The 16,290-nt window shown below is 34.7% G+C and overlaps 3 protein-coding genes across 3 annotated transcripts; 1 reads left to right on the top strand and 2 right to left on the bottom strand.

Moving 5' to 3' along the window:
- Positions 1 to 4,739: 4,739 nt before the first annotated feature.
- On the bottom strand, positions 4,740 to 5,443 carry LOC104764759 (S-protein homolog 8). Its single transcript, XM_010488355.2, has one exon. It carries the CDS (start codon positions 5,368 to 5,370, stop codon positions 4,972 to 4,974), a length of 399 nt encoding a protein of 132 aa, XP_010486657.2. The 5' UTR covers positions 5,371 to 5,443; the 3' UTR covers positions 4,740 to 4,971.
- A 4,922-nt stretch (positions 5,444 to 10,365) lies between these two features.
- On the bottom strand, positions 10,366 to 12,326 carry LOC104767418 (uncharacterized). Its single transcript, XM_087503140.1, has 3 exons — positions 11,465 to 12,326; positions 11,058 to 11,350; positions 10,366 to 10,455 (listed from the first exon to the last, which is right to left on the bottom strand). Exons 1-3 carry the CDS (start codon positions 12,324 to 12,326, stop codon positions 10,366 to 10,368), a joined length of 1,245 nt encoding a protein of 414 aa, XP_087359266.1.
- An 855-nt stretch (positions 12,327 to 13,181) lies between these two features.
- Positions 13,182 to 15,821, top strand: LOC147920146 (uncharacterized). Its single transcript, XM_087503139.1, has 10 exons — positions 13,182 to 13,189; positions 13,642 to 13,736; positions 13,807 to 13,871; positions 13,961 to 14,038; positions 14,118 to 14,183; positions 14,400 to 14,495; positions 14,593 to 14,753; positions 14,857 to 14,970; positions 15,086 to 15,305; positions 15,455 to 15,821. The coding sequence occupies exons 1-7, from the start codon at positions 13,182 to 13,184 to the stop codon at positions 14,650 to 14,652; spliced, it is 468 nt and encodes a 155-aa protein (XP_087359265.1). The 3' UTR covers positions 14,653 to 14,753; positions 14,857 to 14,970; positions 15,086 to 15,305; positions 15,455 to 15,821.
- Positions 15,822 to 16,290: the final 469 nt, after the last annotated feature.

Here is a 16,290-nt window from a genome sequence, read left to right as displayed (position 1 = left end):
ACCTAGGATTGATCACCTTCGGATTTTTGGTTGCATCTGCTATGCAAAGGTAGACAAACCATATCTAAAGAAGCTAGAGGATAGGTCTCGAGTGCTAGTTCATCTTGGAACCGAACCAGGGTCTAAGGCATATCGACTCCTTGAGCCACAATCAAAGAAAATAGTGGTAAGTCAAGATGTGGTGTTCGATGAGTCTAAAGGATGGAACTGGAGGTACAATGATTCATATCGTGAAAGTGGTGGAAGTTTTAGCATAAGTTTTCATGCATCTGGGAACCGAGGAATACAAGAAGGTGAAAATATTGCTATAGAAACCAAAACAGAGGAGACTAACAAGGAATCTGCAGAAAAAGAAGGGGTGACCATAAGCGAAACAGAGCAAGTAACAGAGGATGATGTTTCAGTTAGTGAGCAAACAGAAATTCCTCTAAGAAGGTCAACAAGAGAGACTGTCAAGCCTAAGTATTTAGAGGATTACATCTTACTAGCTGAAGAAGAAGGAGAAGCATTATTGTTCTGTTTAAACAATGAACCATTAAACTTTGATGAAGCAAAGGGATCTAAAGAGTGGAGACTCGCATGTGAGGATGAGATTACTTCTATCAAGAAAAATCACACTTGGAATCTTCTTGATTTGCCAATAGGAGCTAAACCAATTGGCTTGAAATGGGTATTCAAGCTCAAACGCAAATCCGATGGTAGTATCAACAAGCACAAGGCTCGACTGGTTGCCAAAGGATATGTGCAACGTTACGGTGTGGATTTTGAGGAAGTTTTTGCACCAGTGGCTCGATTAGAAACAATACGGATGCTTATCAACCTTGCAGCCTCAAATGGATGGGAGATTCACCATCTCGATGTGAAAACAGCTTTTCTACATGGAGAGTTGAAAGAAACTGTGTTTGTTTATCAGCCAGAGGGGTTTGAAGAAAAAGGACAAGAAGGAAAGGTATACAAGCTTAACAAAGCTTTGTATGGTTTAAGGCAAGCACCACGAGCATGTAATAACAAGTTGAATGAGATTTTGATGGGTTTACATTTCAAAAAGTGTTCCAAGGAACCGTCAGTCTATAGGAGAGAAGAAAGAGAACAGCTTTTGGTCATAGCTGTTTATGTTGATGACTTGTTCGTAACAGGGACGAGCTTGTGTATCATTGATGAGTTTAAGAGGGAGATGTCTACAAAGTTTGATATGAGTGATCTCGGGAAGCTAACATACTACTTAGGAATCGAGGTGTTGCAGTATGATGGTGGCATTATGTTGAGTCAAAAACGTTATGCACTAAAGATTCTTGAAGATGCTGGGATGAAAAACTGCAATCCTGCTCTTACACCAATGGAGGCTGGGTTACAATTGTCCAAGTCTGAGAAAGAAGTTGAGATTGATGCAACAAGGTTTAGAAAGAATGTTGGATGCTTTAGATATTTGCTACATACAAGACCGGATTTGTCGTATGCTGTTGGCGTTCTTAGTCGTTATATGCAGAGTCCTAGACACTCTCATGGTGTTGCTATGAAACAGTGTCTGCGATATCTACAGGGTACGGTTGGTCTCGGCTTAGTATTCAACCGTTCTGCGACAAGGGTACCACGGCTCATTGGGTATAGTGACAGCAGCTACAATGCTGACTTAGACGATGGAAGATGTACGGTAGGACATGTGTTTTATTTGAATGGGAGTCTGATAACTTGGTGTTCTCAAAAACATGACACAGTCGCCATGTTCTCCTGTGAAGCAGAATTTATGGCGGGTGCAGAAGCTGCAAGACATGCATTATGGCTCAGAGATTTGCTCGGAGAAGTCACTGGTCATCCGTGTGAGAAAGTGGTCATTTGCATTGACAATCAATCTGCAATTGCTCTCACAAAGAATCCAGTGCTTCACGGTCGCAACAAGCATATACATACTCAATACCATTTCATTAGAGAATGTGTTGAGAAGGAGTTCATAACGGTGGAGCACATTCCAGGTAAAGAACAGAAGACTGATATTTTAACTAAGGCACTAGGAAGGATCAAGTACAAAGAGATGAGAGATCTCATTGGTGTTCAAGATGTGGAGAAGATTAACTTCAAGCTTAAGAGGGAGAATGTTGAACTAAGCTTGAAGTGAGCTTGAGTTGTCCTAAACCTATTAGGTTTAAAGTCTCTTAAGAGATAAAAACTTAATATTGTTTAGGAGTTATCTAAACATATATTTCTAAATAGGATTAGGACTAATAAGGTGTTATAAATAGGAATGCATGAAGTGTTACATTACCTATGAGTTTTGTGTGATTTGAGAGCTTGAGAGATGGGAGTTTATAACCTTAGTTTTGAGAGATTTTCTAAGGCTTTAATAAAGAGAGTGATATTTTATTAATTCTTCAAGCTTTCGTACTTTTGTTCTAAATCAACAGACACAAAACATAAACAATCGTTTTTTTTTGTCGGCTAAACGATCGTTTTTGTTACCAAAAAGTCAGATATGTTAGTTAGTAGCCAAGAGTGGGGTCTTATTTAGTATTTACTAACATTTGTAGTGTTTTTCAGGATATTCATACTGTATTGCAGATTTGTATAAAACAATTATTATGGTAGAATGCCCTCATCATATATTTGAAAATTGCAGTGCCGGCTCAATGCTTATTGTTGTTATTGGACACTGAACTCAAGACAACAAATTCACACAGTGTTTTTCGTTTTAACTATTGTATAGTAGTAACTAACAGTTTAACACTATTTAATTATGATACAGTAAACTAACACTAAATCTACCACCAGGGACTATATGCAAACATTATTTTTATGTTTAGAATAATATTACTTTTCTTATATAAATAATTTAAAACATTTCATATTATTCATACGTACATTATTATATTATGCTACAACAACAAATAAAACCCCACGATTAGCGAAAAGAAAAATAAAAAAATACAGCATTCCCTAATTAATTTGTTCTTGAATTGATAAATCTCTGATTATTAAAATACAAAGGGAAATATATAAAAATATGCATTTTTTTATAAAAATCGAAAACCATAATTTTTTTTCAACATGTATTATTTTTAATTAACTCAAATATAAAATCCCGTTGCCAAAAATAAAATAAAAAATTAGATAAATTAAAAGGAGAGGAAAATGGGAGAGTTAAGGAGAACAAGTCCGTTGTACATATATTTTAAGTTCCCTTTTAGAAGAAAGAATAAATCTTTTTTAATTATTGAGTGAGTGCTGAGTGGCTCTTGATCTCGTGTCTGCTTCCATCGTCGCACGTTTCTTACCATAGAGAAATCAAAGAGAATTTTGCCCCAAAAAAACAAAAAAAAGAAATCAAGGAAAATAAATTAATTAATACAAAAGAGAAAGTAAAACTAATTAAATATAATACAATAAGAGGGTAGACCCCTAACACAACATTGAAGCAAAGATAGATAATGTTGATGGGCAATAGTTTCTTGATCAGAGTTTTGAGCCAAACTTTTGGTAGAGTTTTGGTACCTATGAAATCAAGAGTTGTCAACCCTTCTTCCATAAAACAAGTCAATGGATGATGAGATACCCACTTCCATAAAGCGAATTAGCTTTAAGAAATGAGTCAAGCATGTGCTTCTCACACGTTTGACAAGGTTTCAGCACAGTTGAGAGAGCTTTGGAGCTTGAGAAAGATTGCTTGAGCTATCTGAGAATCGAAACCAACCTTGGACAAATCAAAGCCGTGGCCAACGGACAGGCAGCTTGAAGTCGGGAGCAAATTGCCATACATTCTCAAGTAAAATGGTCATGAATCAACATCACATGGGATGCTATTCCCAGACTTCTCGGGGGAGTTAAAGGGATGCCAAAGCAACAATGATGAATTACTTCTCCGATGGATTCTATAGAGTTCGTAATCTAGATCACACCATTGGCTAAAATATGGCTTCAACAATTGAACTACACGATCATACCTGGGATTACATAGGATTAGAGTTAGAGCAAACGTTGAAATGAGTTTCTCCTCGAGGTTGATATATAGGACTTGACTAGGCTCGGTGATCACGGGGTGTGAAGACATAGGATTGAAGAAGTACCGGTAACCACCACTTCTTAAAGTCGGGGTCATAATGTCGTTACTCTTCAATCGATTAGGCATGTGAGACATCTTCCTGGCGATGATGGTTTGCAAATGAATGGCTTTATTGATCAGAGAAGATGGAGGCAAAATCAGAATTTTCAAATAACTCTGGCATCGATAGTGGTTGACATTCCGATTGAAGTCTTCAGACAACTGAATCCATCAAGCTACGCAAAGCTTGGCTAGGTTTGGGGAGAAATGAGTTTAGATCGGACCTGGATATAAGCTTAGAAGGCCTTTTGGGAACACCTTTTGTAACCGGATTTCAAAATCCTTAATGGGCCAAAATTAGCAACGCAAAGCATGTCTTCTTTCATAATCATAAGACAAGACATATTTGAGAGAGAGAAAGGCTTAAGGGAAACTCAGGCAATGCATGTTACTAGGCAAAATTTAGTCAAGTCTTGATCATGTCAATGATATAATCAATGGTGCTCAACTGTGAAGCAAGCATACTATATTAATACCGTTATGTTTTGTTTCAAGCAAGGCCATACATATTGAGAGATTAACGAGATATTTTAACTGAAAAGGATTATTTTAACTAGACGACCCAAATCATTTGAACGCTCATGCTCGCCACGCCCGTGGCCGTGAGGCGCCAGACCATTAAATTAATTAAGTAATAACACAAAGAAACTTTAAGCAAAACATTATTATGGCATTTATTAATCCAATGGAAAAATCCAATGCATGACGCGAGGATAACATCGAAGAACACATTTATCAGAATCAAAGACGACATATTACAACAAGATTAATATGTTTTTTTTTTTTTTTGACGGCACACATTTAATAGGAATTATTTAACAATAAAATACATAATTAGATGGGTATATCAGTTTCACAATTATTAATGGAAACCCAAAATTTCACACTTTACCATTCCAATTATACCTGAATTTGGCAGTCTTCTCCTCACGATCAGCTTCATAAATGCCTGTTTCCCTAACAGACCATCTTACCTTCCCCCAAGACTGCGTCTTACCATTATACGCTTCGATCACCACTTTATCCTTGAAATTAGGACCCTTCAATAGATGACACCAGTAAAGCGTTGTCCCCCATGCATTTTCGTGGAAGTGCGAAGAGTAGTTACGTCCGGGGCGTCTCAGGTGGTAACCGAGATTGTTGTCTCCAGATTTACAATGTATTTTTAACCAGTGTCCGTGGTTCAAGTTGTTAAATATAATAAACGACGATCCTATCACATGTTCGGTGTATAAGCTTAATAAAACTATCATCAGAAATATTGTCGCATGAAACTTCATTTTGTGTTCTTTATTTTTTTTTTTATGAGGCAAATTTTTTTTTATATGTTCTTCTTCTTTCGAGTAGCAGATATATCTTGAAGGGATTTATAACTGTTTTGAACTTTTGAGTATATTGTTCGAAAGGCTGTGGGTAGAAACCTGTCTTTTTTTCTTTTACTATTTTATTTGTAGACAAGATTCACCTGAAAATAAAAACAAGGCGTACACTGTTTAAATTTATTTTTATCCATTAAACAAAAATAACTTTTGGGTGAACCTTTTTTTTGACTTCATCTTAATTAGTCAATCAAAATACATCAATATACCATGTAATATTAATTTAAAAATAAAAATAGAAAATAAAACAAACTAAGAAAACAAAATCGGTAGATCTTTTATTAAATAAGAATAAATAACGGTATTTATAAAAAAAATTTAGATTTAAATTTTACAATTAAATAATTATATGTTGGTTTGAATTCATATAGAAAAGCATTTTCTTGTCTTTATTGCTTCAGTTATTTTTCTTATTTTTTTCTTGGAAGGTCAAATTAATTGAAAAAGATGGACGAAGAGATCTTAAAATGATTAGTCAGGGACAGTCATAATAAAAATTTATGATTTTTCAAGTTAAATTACTAAATAATGAGTAAATTAATTAATGCTCATATTTTTTATATATATGTACTCCCTCCGTTTTTTATTAGTTGTCGTTTAAAGTTGTTTCACACAGATTAAAAAAACCATTAATTTTTTTGTTTTACCCATTTTTAATATATTTTCTAATATTTTTATTGGTTAAAACATTAAAACAGTTGAATAAAAGTAGAATATTTATCAAACATTTGCATTGTAAATCTAAAACGACAAGTATTATGACACAAATTTTTAACTCTAGAATGACAAGTAATTAAAACCGAAGTGAGAGCAAAACTAAATATACACTAATTAAGATTCCCGCATAGATTAGTTTTTATATTAGTTTTCGTTGACATCTTAGATTAATTAGTTATTAGCTGAAAATAACAAATTTGTTTAGCAACGCAAAGCATGTCTTCTTTCATAATCATAAGATACAAGACATATCTGAGAGAGAGAAAGGCTTAAGGGAAACTCAGGCAATGCATGTTACTAGGCAAAAGACAAGTCTTGATCATGTCAATGATATAATCAATGGTGCTCAACTGAAGCAAGCATACTATATTAATACCGTTATGTTTTGTTTCAAGCAAAGGCCATATATATTGAGAGATAAACGAGATATTTAACTGAAAAGGATTATTTTAACCAGACGACCCAAATCATTTGAACGCTCATGCTCGCCATGTCCGTGGCCGTGAGGCGCCAGACCATTAAATTACTAAGTAATTAGTAACACACAAAGAAAATTTAAGTAAAACATTATTATGGCATTTATTAATCCAATGGAATAACATCGAAGAACACATTTATCAGAATTAAAGACGACATATTACAACAAGTATGTGCACAATTTACGGCACACATTTAATAGGAATTATTTAACAATAAAATACATAAGTCGATGGGTATATCAGTTTCACAATTATCAATGGAAACCCAAAATTTCAGAATTTACCATTCCAATTATACCTGAATTTGGCAGTCTTCTCCTCACGATCAGCTTCATAAATGCCTGTTTCCCTAACAGACCATCTTACCTTCCCCCAAGAATGCGACTTACCATTATACGCTTCGATCGACACATAATCCTTGAAATTACGACCCTTCCATAGATTACACCAATAAAGCGTTGTCCCCCATGCATTTGGGTTGAAGTTCTTAGAGTAGTTACGTCCGGGGCGTCTCAGGTGGTAACCGAGATCGTCGTCTCCAGATTTACAATGTATTTGTAAAATGTTTCCGTGGTTCAAGTTGTTAAATATAGTAAACGATGATCCTATCACATGTTCGGTGTATAAGCTTAATAAAACCATCATCAGAAATATTGTCGCATGAAACTTCATTTTGTGTTCTTTTTTTTTTTTATGAGTTCGACAAAAAAAAATTGACGCAATTTATTTTTCTTTTTCCTCAAGTTTTTTTTATATGTTCTTCTTGTTTCGGGTAGCAGATATCTTGAAGGGATTTATAACTGTTTTGAACTTTTGAGTATATTGTTCGAAAGGCTGTGCGTAGAAACCTGTCTTTTTTTCTTTTACTATTTTATTTGTAGACAAGATTCACCTGAAAATAAAAACAAGGCACACTTTTGGATCAATCTTTCTTATCCACTTTCTCTTGATTAGTCAATCAAAATAGATCAATATGTCATGTAATATTATATTTAAAATTAAAAATAGAAAATAAAACAAACTAAGGAAACAAAATCGGTAGAATTTTTATAAAATAAATTTAAATAATAGATTAAATTTATAAATAAAATTTAGATTTAGATTTTACAATTAAAAAAGATTATATGTTGGTTTGAATTCATATATGAAAGCATTTTCTCGTCTTTATTGCTTGAGTTATTTTTCTTTCGAAGGTCAAATTAATTGAAAAAGATGGACGAAGAGATCAAAGATTTTTTTTTTGAGACAGCCCTAAGTTCCCATTGTTAAATTCAGTTACACTGCTAAATTTGATGGATTTGGGTTGACATATTAAGAAGAGTTTCAGGTGGGTCGATCCTAAATTTAGTCTGGTTATAGTAAATTTTATGATTTTTCAAGTTAAACTCAATAAATAATGAGTAAATTAATGGCTCATATTTTTAATTTATTATCTGTAAGTTCCCCATCCGTTTTAAATAACTTGTCGTTTAAGATTTTTTAACACAGATTAAGAAAACAACTCAATTTTCTATGTTATTCTTTTTTTTTGTCAAACAAGTTTCCATTAAAACTTAAATCCTCAAAGAGGAAGGTTCATACAAAGAGAAACATAAAAGATTACAAAGCTTAACAAGGTTACGAAGCATATAAAGATATTGGTTCCATGAGTTTTCCAAGAAGGTGCAAGTATTTGAGAGGCTAGCAAAACTTGAAAGATCTGTTGGGACCATGGTGGAAACGCATTTGAAGACATGCTCCGCGACTTCCTTGATCAACAAGTGATCAGCAATAGCTCTTGCAATATATGCAGCGGAGCATTTACAAAGGTGGTACATAGGTGGAGTGAGGGAGGATGCTCTCGCCGACAAGAGAATGTTCAAAACAGATTGATCAAAGTTTAAAGCAGTTTCTGGCTCAATTCTCATAACATGGGATAAAGCTACATCCAGGACTCAAAGATGATATGTGCAATATCGTAACAAAGCAGGTGGATCCTCCCTCGCATGAAGCCAATGGCCATGGAGGTTAAGGAGTCCCACACAAAGCTTGTAGCCGATATTGCATTGTGATATTAAGACATACCCGAGCTTACACCCTAGAGGTAGATCAAGGAAACTGAAGGATATGATTGTCTTAAGGTTGAACCTAGGGAGAGGAAAGCAAAGTCGTAACAGAGCAGGTGGGTCCTCCTTCACATGAAGCTCATAGATATGGAGGTTAAGGGTTCCCACACAAAGCTTGTTATCATTTTTGCTGTGTTGCACTAAGATAGACACTAGGTTAGAACCAATAGGCAAGTGGTATTGATACAGACTAAGGGATTAGAAGGGATTTTGGTATACACTTTCCAGCTGATCTTGACAAAAGGATTTAACTAACCATTCTAGAGGTAGAGTGACCTAACCGGAGTGGATTCGATAAACTTCTAAAGGGTATAATGAGCTTCATGATCAGACATGTACCCAAGACTAGCCGAAATACTCTATCTACCAGGGTTCGCGGATGAGAGTTGGGCTCAAACCTGGATCGAGGGGATAGAGGAAGATTTGGTAGGGGGCTACATTGATGGCGTGAGTCGTCTAAACTCAATCCAAAAACAAGATCAACATAAAACTAAGTGGTCTGGTTTGTGAGGCAAATCTTCATTGGATAAAGCGGTAGATCGGAGGAGAGCATAGCCAAAACACAAAATAAAGAGACCAAAGATGTAGGAGGGGGATACAGGGTCACCATGGTTGAAGCTTTTACCGACCAGATCTCGCGCAGTTCCGGCGTCAAAACAGAGCTCACTTCTAGCATCAGCTAAGTAGAACACTTGGTGATGGGGTAAGGACCCAAGAAGGAAGGAGGTGATGGGATTGACTTCAAGGGGAACCAGTGAGAGAGGCGAGGAGCAGTACACACATGAAGCCTAGAGATCTCAGATTTTTCATCGAAAGGCTGGAGTCTCAAGAGAATCACCTCGTTGAGACGAACCACCGGTTGAGCAAAGGGGGGATATATGAGTTGAAGCTGGAGCATGGCCGGAGTAGCGTGGCAAAACGAAGAACCTCCGGTGAATTCAAAAGCAGTCCAAATGCAGTTTTGATAGCAGAGGAGAAAACAGCGGTGAACAAGAAACAGCCCATCAGCGCCGAATTGAGTCGACGCCGCTGGGAAGAGGAGTCTCGGGAGTTGTACAAGGGAGAGAAGCAGCTAGGGCGAACCCTCTATGATTGGGAGTATAATTCTATTTTACTCTTTATTTAATACATTTTCTAATTTTTTATTGATCAAAACATTAAAATAGTAGAGAAAATTTTGATATTTTTACCAAATATATGCATTGGAAATCTAAAATGACAAGTATTGGAAAAAAAAATTTACTCTAGAATGATTAGTTGATTACTAAAGGAAACCAGAGGGAATATTTTCTAATTTCTGTACATGCTTTTCATCCCTAGCTAGCAAAACTAAATACACATTGAGATTCCCACATAGATTGGTTTTTATTTTTCGTTGACATCTCAGATTAATTAGTTACTAGGTAGTAACCCGTGCTACAGCACGGGCCAAAATGTTTATTATAACTTGAAATTATTAATATTGTAACACTCTTATTTTCAGATTATTTTGCAGTTTTCAACCTATTACAAATGAGTAAGTAGTTATTTTTGACATTTGATTTCAGTGAGCACGATATTGACTCTGACACAGACTACCTTACATGCTTATATAATTATCTCTGGCCTCTATCCTCTCCTCCCGAGTATCTTATATCTTTAGTACTGTAACCTACTGTATTAACGGTCTTCTTATTCTTTTGTTTCTATAAATATTATTGTAAATATTTAAAACGAATATAATGACTATACTAAGTTATTCAACTTGTCATTCAATTTATATATATAATATATAGATGGTAAAAAATCTCCAATAATATAGTTGTAGAATTTGAAATATTAAATATGTGAAATAAAATAAATAAACGAAACGCAATATGTCTATATAATATAAAACAAATTTGTTGTAGTAAATAAATAATAAAATTTTAAAAATTTATTTGATGGGTGAAAATGTAAAAGAAGACCTGTCAAAAAAAAATCTATGATCAAATAATTTAAACGACGAACAAAGCTATAAATCTTGAAAGAATGGAAACAGAGTAAAAACATAGTCTTACGAAGGTATGCTTGAAGATGGATCAAATGTTTTGGATCAAATGAGGATTTTCAATCCTGATTTACTGCTTACACGGGACATAGCTACATATAGCTGGCCATGAGAGAAAACAAGTCTAGACAAGTATAAACCAACATTTGAGAGAGACAGACCTTGACTTTTGTTGGTAGTCATTGCAAAAGCAACGTTTATCGGAAATTGTCTACGTCTCATTTTGAAAGGCAAACGGGTATCTGATAGTATTAATACCATTCTTGGTAAAAGAACAATTTTACCAACTCTCGTACCAGTGATGATTCTTGCTTGTATAACATGATCAACCATTTGTGTAATATGTAGTCTTGTTCCATTCATTAGACTTCCATGAGGATCAATATTGCGTAACAACATTACTGGACAACCAATTTTTAAACGAAGAGCATGGTTTGGCACTCCTGAAATCCTAACTGAGTTTAGGAAATCCGGGCTATATGCAGGATTGTCTTTATTCCTTTTATCTGCAGGATCAATACTATCTGAACTTAAGTAAACCCTTTCCTCACCTGTTAAACAATCAACGATTAAAACAAAACTATGATTATTTTTTAAAAAAAAATACAGAAAAATCATTCTTAGATATAAAATATAGAGAATATTAGCAGAAAACTATTACTAACCTTCTAATATAGATATCATGTGGTCATTTATAGTGTTGACATCATCATTCGTAGGACACAAAATAGCTCTGCTTTGAAAATAGCTGGCATCCTTGGCAGTATGTAACGAATTCCCATATACTGCAGTAATGATCGATTCAATTGGAGAGGTTACTTCTGTGATAAGCAATTCTTCTGGAATGTCAATATCAACAACTCCATCATTTGGCTCATTCAGTCTTCCTTCTCTAACATCAAGAATCCATTTCGAGAACTCTTCAATCTCCCTGGTTTCATTTCTTGTTATGTTTTGCAACAACCTCATATTTCTTGTTAGCCTTAAAACTTTACAATGATTCCAAAGGTAAGATGAGTTGAGCGATGAGTTAACTATTTGCTCTCGGCCAGCACCAACAATAACAGGAAGTATCTGACGGAAATCACCACCAAAAATAATGACCTTACCCCCAAAAGGTTTATCTTCTGAATCACGCATTATATCTCTCAAACTTCTATCCAAAGTCTCAAAGCAGTATTTACTCATCATTGGAGTTTCGTCCCAAATTATCAGCTTCGCTTCTTGGACTAATTCACCTAGATTAGAAGACCTTGACATTCTGCACATTGACGTTTCATGAACGTCAAGAAGAATGTCAAACCTTGAATGAGTTGTTCTGCCACCTTCTAACAAAAGAGAGGCTATACCGCTAGATGCAGTATTCAACACTATTTCTTTCCTTATCCTTATAGCTGCAGATAAAACTTTCCAAAGAAATGTTTTACCAGTTCCACCAAAACCATATAAGAAAGATATTCCACCTTTATCTTTAAAAACAGAGTCTATAATCTCATCATAAATTTTCTTCTGCTCTTTCGTTGACATCTTAGATTAATTAGTTATTAGCTAAAAATAACAAATTTGTTTATCAACGCAAAGCATGTCTTCTTTCTTAAGACAAAACATATCTCACAGAGAGAAAGGCTTAAGGGAAACTCAAGCAATGCATGCATGTTACCAGGCAAAAGAAAAGTCTTGATCATGGCAATGATACTGAACTGAAGCAAGCATATTATATTAATACCGTTATGTTTTGTTTCAAGCAAGGCTATATATTGAGAGACTACCAAACGATAATTAACTGAAAAGAGTTACTTTAACCAGACGACCCAAATCATTTGAACGCTCATGTTAGCCATGCCTTCCCGCGATACCATTAAATTAACGCACAAACAAAAATTAAGTAAAACTTATTACGGAATTTCTTGTAATCCAATGGAAAAATCCAATGCATGTCACGAGGAGAACATCGGAGAACACATTTATAAGAATACTAAGGTGTTGTTAAACTGTTTAAATTTAGTGTTAGTTTTAGATATAGATGCAAATGTTGTTCTGTTCATTTGACCAATCTACCATTTGTATTCAGATGTTGTACATGTTTGGAAGAAAAATTTGATGATTATGCGTCTTAAATGTCAATAAGTATTATTGTATTGACTATATGTACTAAATATCAAAAATGAAAAACTCCATGACTGTTAAAAAATAAAAATAAAAAGAGAGAGAAAGAGAGAATTTAATCATTTATTCGAATCAAAGAGAAAACTATATTACAAGAAGTATGTACACCAATTAGTAGGAATTATTTACCAAAAAAAAATTAGTAGGAATTATTTTATAATAAAATACATAATTAGATATGTATCAGTATTATTTGCACAAAAAAAATAAAAAGATATGTATCAGTATCACAATTATCAATGGAAACCCAAATTTTAGATTATACCATACCAACTATACCTGAAATGGGAAGGCTCATGACGCCATTGACAGATTCATAAATGCCTTTTTCGTGAACAAACCATCTCACCCATCGTACGCGACGATCGATAGATGATCCTTGAAATTACGACCTCTCCATAGATGACACCAGTAATATAATTAACCCAAATACCTAGTATTTGAGATGTGGAGAAGACAATATTTCCCGGTATATTAACAAAAACAAACATTAATAAATAATGTATCATATTCATATCATATTCATACCAGAGGCTTGCTTTTTTTTTTTTTTTTTTTTTCACATCTTCATAGAATTTGGTCTCATTCCTCACCTTCACCATCGTTGTTGTTGCTTGTTAGCAATAGAATGAAAATCCTGGATTGGGTCTAACTTCCTTTTATCTTTGTGTTTTAGGATTATCCTGTTCTTTTGCTTTGGCAAGCTCCCTCGTCCAAAGCATGGTGGGAGTCTGGGAGATCACGGTTGTGCAACTTTTGCTTTTCAGGCTGGTAACATTTTCTATTTACTTGATCATATCCTTTATTTTTTTCCTGGCTCACAAATTATTCAACTCCATAGGTCCCCAAGCTTTCTGGAGTGGTTGGTTGGTGCCTCCTATTCTATTTCCATCTAAGGTGGGAAAGGTACTATTTAACATTATCATTCATGTCATCATGTGTTACCAGATTTCTGATTTTCTTTGTTTTTATGAATCTTGTGATCTCTGTTACAGGTCAAGAACCACCCGTGGCCTAATGTTGATGCTCATAGCGGAGTGCTGCTGAAATTTTCTCGTCTAACCGAAAGCAAGGTACTAAAGTGTGATTCGTTTGGGATCAGAAACTGTTCAATGTGTTAATGTTTCCCTCTTCTCGGCTCTATATATGCAGGGTTGTTTGATTAGGGACTTTTTAGAAAACCTCGCACGAAGACGGAGTAGTTTCTTCTCCTCCGAGGTATGTGATCTTTCTTTTTCTTCTTTAGAATTTAGGGAAATTGGAGAGTATTTGCCATTGTTTTATTTATCTGTCCTGAAGCAAATGTTACTCTTCACTAATTCTGTTATCTTGGTGGAAATATTTGGAATTTAGGATCTTTGTTATTAGTTTGCTGCTTCAGAACTTATTGTTTGATCTATCTGAAATGCTATCTATCTATCTATCTGGATGCAGGTAACAGTTAAATCCAACCCGTTTTTCTTCAGATCAGTGTTTGAGGCTTCAGTTTTTCAGACCCTTCCTTGTGTCGACATGGGCTACTATAACAATGCAAGTGTCTTTTGTTTTCTTTTTTAGCTCTACCACTTTTATGTTCAAATTTTTTGTTCCATCGTTCCTTGTTTTCAAAGCCACGATATGGTTGCAGGTGTTTGATGAATGCAACGACCAAACTGATACCGGTAATGACAAAGGATTTAGATTATGATTTAGCCTTATGTTCATGAGTTTTCACGTTCTTGGTTTTAAAGCTGCAATTAGTAAGTCTATTGCTTCTCTATATCAAGCCAATCATGTTTGCTTCTCCAGGTAAGCTCATCTTTATACTATATAGTCTAACACTTATAGCTGTACAATCTTGGTTTGACCCTAGCCTTATAGACCCTAAGAGGAATTTGGAATTGTATATCAGGCTTATAACTGGGAATCTCACAAACATGATTGGTGGAGAAGTTCTCAACATCGCAAAATCTGGCTTTACTTCTGCATGGTTGCCACCACCATCTCAGCCTCTCGCCACCAGAAGGTAAGAATAAATTGATTTCCAAGATTTGATAAGCTTTTGTATATTTAGTTTTTAATCAAATAGCCATTACTAACTGCATAAATGGTTATTGTTGTTGCTTTTATTGTAATTCCAGGTTATCTTCCTCATGACTTCTATTTACAATACTCAACATATGGCTCCGAGCATCTATTGGAATCTTTACTTGGTAAGATGAAACAGTACAAAGTTGGCCGATATAATTCTCAATCATTCGTGTTGGGACAACAAGAGGACATGGTGGAATGTATAACCGTTATGATGGAATTTTCTTACCATGGGATGAACACGCCGTGACTTCTTGTACTAGAGGACTGGTGAGTGATGATTATATTACATGTTTGATAGATATCACTATGTTCTGAAAGCTAAAGGTTATCCACTAAAACAGGGTAACCGATTCCCAGAGGATAATTTGATAAGTGATTATAGTGTGATGAACTTATAACACTGTGTTTTCTTCCAGATAGCCATAGACTCCACTGGATATTGATGCCACATGAGACAGATTTCTGCGGCATTTGACTTCACAACTAATGGAATTCTATTGAAAGAAAAATGCTTCATGCCACTGGATTGGGAGTCGTTAAGGAGGGTCATTATGACCGTGCTAATCTGATATCCTCCCTCGTCGGTTTTGCACAAAAGTTATTAATTAAGCCATCACACAAAATATCTCAATTTTTTTTGCAATTTTTAAATTTTATTTCGAAATATATATCAATTTAAGAGTTTGTACTTTAATTATAGACATAGAAAAGTGAGATTCTTTTACTTAAAATGACCAAATTCTCAATAAATGCATTAACTGTAAGAAAAAAGGAAAAAAAAAAAACAATTGAAACCAGTATAATTAAGTTCTTTTGGATTCCATATTGAGTTCTTGGCAGCTTGCCCAACAAAATATCTCAACGTTTCCAGTACTGCTAACATTTGCTGTGAGAAATCCATGATCTATAAATATGCTAATCTTGTTTTTCACAAGTATACATACACGAGTATTTGGACACTCTCGACTATTATTATTACCTCTAGAAAACCATTTGAGTTGGAATGGTAAATAATATTTTCGTTTATCTAGTTGTTTTGTTTTTTCTTGTACTTTCGTTTGAGTGAAAGCTATTAGTCTTAAGTGCCGTAAGAACACCATAAGTTTTCACAACAATCTCTTTTCAAGTCTCAATGTTCTTAAAGTTCATTGCAAATCCAAAAACGACGATTTAGACGACCACTTTGTAAATTATGAAGGTCCATCGTATAATTTAGTTTCAATGATAATATCATTTTCCAAACAAAATTTGA

The sequence above is a fragment of the Camelina sativa genome, chromosome 19 (assembly GCF_030686135.1).
Source record: "Camelina sativa cultivar CO46 ecotype springtype chromosome 19, ASM3068613v1".
NCBI lineage: Eukaryota > Viridiplantae > Streptophyta > Magnoliopsida > Brassicales > Brassicaceae > Camelina > Camelina sativa.
Note: the sequence above shows the minus strand (reverse complement) of the source record. Positions and strands in the feature narration are given on the sequence as shown.